This window comes from Streptopelia decaocto (genome assembly GCF_964273445.1).
Source record: "Streptopelia decaocto genome assembly, chromosome: 4".
Lineage (NCBI taxonomy): Eukaryota > Metazoa > Chordata > Aves > Columbiformes > Columbidae > Streptopelia > Streptopelia decaocto.
This window is the reverse complement of record NC_138658.1, coordinates 53,034,406-53,040,651: the sequence shown is the minus strand read 5'-3', so window position 1 is coordinate 53,040,651 and position 6,246 is coordinate 53,034,406. Positions and strand designations below refer to the sequence as shown.

Sequence of the window (6,246 nt, the reverse complement as noted above, 5' to 3'; positions counted from 1 at the left end):
GTTAAAACTTTCACTTCGTAGCAACTCTGCTGTCTCTCCCCTTCCTCCTCTGTACTGTCCACAAAGCTGAGGCAAAGCAACCAAGGAGTCACCAAAGCCAAATTTTCTTCTGCTTGCCTTGGTTCTCTGGAAGAGAGTTCCTACAAGCTCAAGGAGGCCACAACAGTGGAAAGCTGCACAGAGCATCTCAGCTATGAAGAAGTCAGGCCAACAATGATCCCAAATCAGAAGTTTGTGGTTACCCACAGAAGGAAGAAGTTATTCCTGGCTCTGCTGGGGCACAAGCACTGGCAGGTAACTGCTGGGTGCTGCCACTGTCTTTTTATGGCTCAGCTGTGTTGCCACCGGGGAGGAAGCAGGATGGGAAACATCCAGTTCCTAGGCTGTCTTGGGGAAAGTGAACCACCTCCCCCAACTCTTCAAAGCACAGGTGGTTGCAGCTGTATCTTGGGACAGGTGTAGGCATTCTCTTAGGAGAAGCCTTCAAGAAGTGAATCAGCTTTTCAAGGTCATGATTATCCACAGCTCTGGCTGGGAGCTGAGGGTGCCCCATGCCTCTGAAATGAGCAACCAAGCTTTCCCAAATATCACGTCCATCTAAGATAACCAAGTCTTTTAGCCACTGGTTTCACAATCTCCAGTCGCTTCCTTAACCATATAACCACAGCTACTCATAATATTTGAGCTTTGTTCCCTGAATAGATTTTCTCTTTAGCAGAAATTAATATATTGATTCATTTTCTATAAGCATCCTCCTATGAAATGATACTAAAGTTAATGCTCCTGAAGACCCAATCCACATTTTAAGTTTGTTGATGGAAGCCTTAATGCTGATGTTATATTTCAGACTGCTGGAAAAGCATGGCTTCTCTCATGCTTCCCAAGATTGCTTCAAACTTTTATCTAATACAGCTGATAGACTATATACATTATTTGAATGTTATTTGAAGTAGCAGGAAATGTTATTGGCATTCCCTCACTATCTCTCAGAAAGAAATTAAAAGTACGGCCTCAGCCCACAACAATATTGTTGAGTAATACTCTTTCTCAAGTGCAAATATTTTAATTTCCCATTGATAAAATTGTCACAACAAGGATCAGCCCAAAAGGTGGCTTCCTCTCTGTGGAGAAAGTTTCCAACCTAGAATATGCCATCATGAGCTTCATTTTCACAGCTAAAGTTTCTTGAAGTGTTTCTGGATGAATTCCCCACAAACTCAGAAGGTAGATTTCCTCTCAAATAATTCCTTGGCCTATCTGATGACCTCTCATGCAAAGTACAAGCTACGAAGTTGTTTTACTAAGATGGAGCCATATTTTGATAGCATCCTGGAAAAAGCTACCAGTTTACTTCGTAACAGTTGTCAAGTGACAACTTGTAAAGGACCAAGTGTATGTAATGAAGGCCATTGTAATACAGCCTCCATAATGCTGCTCTGCTTTATGATTGATGAGGGTAGTCTACAATTTAATGTTTGACTCTTACTGATTCATGCTAAACATGCAACAAAAGTTACAGAGAGGTACTGGTTTAATAGGTGCCTAAGAATTAATAGTGATTTTATCTGAAGAGATGCCAGATTTTTCCTTCAGAAAGAGCTTGAGCTTCAGACCACAGCAGTAAGCTGCTGGCCTTGGCTGGAGTTAGGCTGGCTCAAAGGGCTCCTGATAGGTACATCCATTTGCACTTTCAAAAGTGTAAAAAAAAAAAAAGTGGATTTTAAAAAATCTTGTAATGGGCCACAGGCTCTTCTCATGACACCTTATTTTCCCACTGGTTGATAATAGTTAGATAACTTTATTAAGTGCAGTTATGTAGAGACTGAATTATTTAGACACACTTGCTTCTGTGAAAATGATTGATTTTACTAATTGCAGATTTCCTATTTGCTGGCTATGTTTTCTTTAGCAGCAAAATCAATGTTTGCATTGCCGTGCATCTGTCCATCTGAGAGATTCATACTACAGTCAGGATTTACTTTTTCTGTTCATGTATTGGAGAGAATAAAGTGAGAGCATGTGCAAGAACTACTCCACAGCCAAATTTGCCACATTAGACCTGAATTCCAAGTCTTGGCATTTAAAAGAGTAGACAATTAAACATTTGAGTTTCTTCAAATACACAGTGTGAATTTACCTTTGAACTCTTCAAGATACAGCACATGTTCATATTGAATTTGAGTTGGATAATAAATTATTCTTTATTTGAACAACTTGAGGGGAAAAAAAAAAAAACCAAACAAAAATAACAAACCTTACCCTTATTTCTTTACTGGAGCTTCTTTTGACTTTTAGGTCATTCTGCACAGATCTCCTTGCTTTGTGAACCCCAGACCATCTCTTGGCGTTACGGATCAGATTGCCTGTACAGCTTTCACTGGGTAAGCAGCCATTTGGCAACCTCTTCCTGCATGGAATCCCACCAGGTACCCTATGGCCCTCCTCTAGCGTTTGTGTTTGTAAAAGTCAGCAGCAATCCTGTAGTCTACTTATTTAATTAATACCTCTTTTCAAACTCCTACTTTTGTAGAGAATTGGGACAAACAAACTCCATATATTTTCAAACCATCCATTTCTACCTGACTGAGCAATCACAAAGGCTGATGAATTAACCATTGCAACTGGTCTGCCTCAGGAGCGCTGGTCCTTACAAACAGGCATACGCCTCAGGCCTCCCATGGTTCCCTGTGCTGTGGGAGTGACCACTCTCCAGTGGCTTAGGGAAGGATTTATGGGTCAGAGGAAAAAAGTGATGGAACAGAAGTCCAAAAAGGACTAATGAAAAACTTAGATGCCTAAGTGGAAAATTGTGATCAGAAATAGAGAGGTGATCTTAGCTCTGTATGAACCACCAGTGAGAGAGACACTGCAGCATTTGGTACTGTGCTGGTATCCCTTTTACAAGGCATCTTCAGAAACAGGAGACAGTGGTTCCAACTCTGGAAAAGGCATGAAAAGTTTGAGACTTAGGGAGCATGGGAGATGCGAAGGATGCAAACTATTTAGTTTATCAGGAAGAAGATAGATCAAGATGCAAATCAGTTTACTATGTAGTAAAATTAAAAGAGAGAAAAGGTCTAGCAGACATGTAGCTAAATCCACTGCTTGGAAGCTGAAGGTATCATTAGAAATAAACCCTAAGTTTTAGCAGACAAATTAGTGAACTTGGCAAAAAAATACACAAAGAAGTAGCATGTTGTCATGTCTCAGTTTTTTCAAATCATGACTGCATGTCATAGCTGATCACCTTCACACAACAAGGGCTGACCAGGAGAGGTATCTTTAAATGACCCTTGGCTGGCTGTTTGGTTTCTTGGTAATACAGGTCTCGCCTTCTCCAAGAGTCTTCTCCAAGAGCCATGGTAAAGTCAATGGACTGAGCACTGCAGCTTCTCCAGCAGAAAACTTTTTTCATGTAGATCATTATTAGCAGAGCTGCACTGTGGCCACAGCTGGGTAATTCCTAGAGACAGTCCATTTACTTTCAGCAAAGATATTATTAGATCATGAAATGCTTTTGGAAGAAAAAGTAAAATCACAAAGCTACTCACATTAACAAAACATATATCCAAGAAATACATACAGGGGTATTGTCTCCAGAAAACAGACTGCATATTTTATTGCAGCATTTAAAAACTGATTATTGAAGTACTTTTATTAGTGAAACAGCAATTATTCAATTTTTCCTGTTTTTTTAACTGCGCTCTCAGTGGTGACACCCTCTCCCCCAGCACACCCGTAGTATAGAGTAAGACTATTGCCATATTTGCTTCTCAGCCAAACAGTGTCCTTTTTTTCTTTCCTTTTTTTTTTTTTTTTCCACCGACTGTGCCAGAGTCAGGCAGAGTTCATTGCCCGGCGTCCTTGCAGCTAACCCCCTGGTGCCCCGCTGCAGGGGCCCCACCGGGCTGCGCTGCCCTCCCTGGGGCGCCCCGACTTTTCTCGGGGGTGGGGGCCCGCCCCTGCCCGCGGGGGCTGGGGAGCTGGATGCCCGCTCCTCTCGGCGAGGCCGGGTTTTTACTGCTACCCCAGGCGGCTGCGGCTGGGCCGGGCGCTGCCTCGGTCTCCTACTGCCGGGGGGTAAAACAAAGCGGGTCCCCAGGTGTGAGGCTGCCGGACGACTCCTGGCCCGGGCGGAAACAGGGCCTGGTCCCCGCGGACGGCCCCTCTACCTGCGCTCGGTAGTAAGCTGAGGGTTTCAGCAAAAGAACCGTTTCCAAAAAGCTGCAGACCTGTAAAGGCAGTTTTACCGTCCTCCTGCTGGTACAATGGCTGACCAAAGCTCTCAGCCGGCCTGCAGGATGTTTTATCCATTGACAATCCAGACCTGTAGTTTATACCCCCCCCCCCCCTTAAAAAAAATCTTTTAACGGATATCGCTTAATATTGGGCATCTCCAGTTTTCGAGGTAGCGACAAAAGGTCAGATCTGACGCATCTTCCATCCTTCCTCCCCCCAATCAGCCTGTTTACAAATAATTAATAACGGTACAATTAGGCAGTAATGATGGGAGCCGCAGTTATGGTCTTCCTGATGGTAACAGAGATTAAATATAATGCTACTGAGCCCATCTCCTTTTGATGACTCAGTCCAGATTCTGCGATGTGCACCTTCAATCTTTGTCAGAAAAAACAAACGAGCCCTCCCCCTAAATAAAGCCCTGACAAGAAGTCAGAAGAGCTACAGTGCTATATTTGCTTTTGGTTTTTATTATCAACAATCAATTAATGGTACACTCTTGGAAAACTATATGCACATGTAGAAATATTTCCCCTTTTAAATAGAAGCATTCATTTTAACCACATATAAATAAATCTGAAAACCCTGAACATAATTTATGACGATTATGCTCACAAACATATTCCAACAGGTAGGGAAAGGAAAAAAAATGAGACGACATGCAACCGATAACAAAAATATATATCATTGCCTGAACCTGGTCTCTCTAAACGCAAAGGGAACCGAACCGATGAGAACCTTATTTCTCCATAAAGACACGCCATAGAGACTACGAGAAGGGAAAACATTATTTATACGGTCAACTAGACAAGTCTGTACTGATATTAACACTATACAGTTGAGTCACAGAACACAGTTGTAGAAAGACACGGAAAAAGAGGAAGCATACCTGCCAACATTCAACTAAGAGCTATAGTTTGTGCCTTTTAAAATAAAATTAGAAAACCCTAACGTAGATGCCTAAAAACTGCGTGAACCGTGTAATAATAATAATTAATAATAATTAATAATAAATACAAGCCGTCCGCCGTGAGGGACGCGAGCCCTGCAAGGGCCGAGCCCGGCGGGGCGCCGGCGGGGGCAACGGAAAGACCCAAGACCCAACCGAGGGACAGTGACACCGAACGGAGGAGTAAGAAACGCCCCCGGGCGCGGGGCCGGGGGACAGCGGGGGGGTGGCGGTCGCGGGGGATGGAGAAGACACTTTGTCGCTCGGGCTGACCGTGAAAAGGAGCTTAAAAAAAACACCCCACGGGCGGGCAAGGCGCCCTCCCCAGCCGCCGGGCCGCCCGCAGGCACAGTCTCCGCGGCCTGCCGCCTCCTCCGCACCCGCGCAGCGCCCCCTGCGCGGCCGCACCCCCCCCAGTCCCCGCCCCAGCGGAGGCGCTGCGGGGCCGGCCCCGCCGCCGGGCCGGGGACGAGGGGAGCCGGGCGCGACCCCCCACGGGGCGCAGGGTCCCTGCCCCGCGGAGCCCGGCGCAGCCCGGGCCCCTGGTCATTACTATGGGCGGGCGGCGGATACTAATGAGCGGGAGGGGCCGCCGCCGCTGCCGCTCAGAACATGCCACTCTTGACGAGGCTGCCTTTGGTGCCGCCGGGCCGCTGCAGCGAGGAGAGGACGCTGGCGAAAGGGCCGCCTAACGAGTCGGGGATGGAGGTGATGGGCCCGGGCCCCGGCGCCCAGCCCTGACCCGGCCCCGCCGCCGCCAGCCCGCCTGGCCCCGCCGCTCCCTTACCCGGCTCCCCCCCTGGCCCGCCGGGCCCCGCCGCTCCCTGCCCGGCGGCAGGGCTGGGTCCGCCGCCGCCGCCTCCGCCGCAGCTGGGCGCGGGGTTGGGGTTAGGGCCAGGGCCGCCGGTGCTGTCGGGGTCGGTGCTCTTGGCCTCCTTGCTCTCGTCGTCTCGGGAGGCGTCGGACTTCTTGCCGGCCGCCCCGTTCTTGGCGGCCGCTGCCGCCGCCGCTGCCGCCCGCTCCTGCTTGCGGAACTTGGCGCGGCGGTTCTGGAACCA

General features: G+C 47.5%; 1 protein-coding gene across 1 annotated transcript in view; it reads right to left on the bottom strand.

The window, feature by feature from the left end:
* Nucleotides 1-5,793: 5,793 nt before the first annotated feature.
* PHOX2B (paired like homeobox 2B) overlaps nucleotides 5,794-6,246 on the bottom strand; it is a gene marked incomplete at both ends in the record, with an annotated part of 1,976 nt that continues 1,523 nt past the window's right edge. Inside the window, one exon of the mRNA XM_082050792.1 lies at nucleotides 5,794-6,246. This exon is cut by the window's right edge and continues 3 nt beyond it. Within this exon, the coding sequence (XP_081906918.1) occupies nucleotides 5,794-6,246 (453 nt within the window).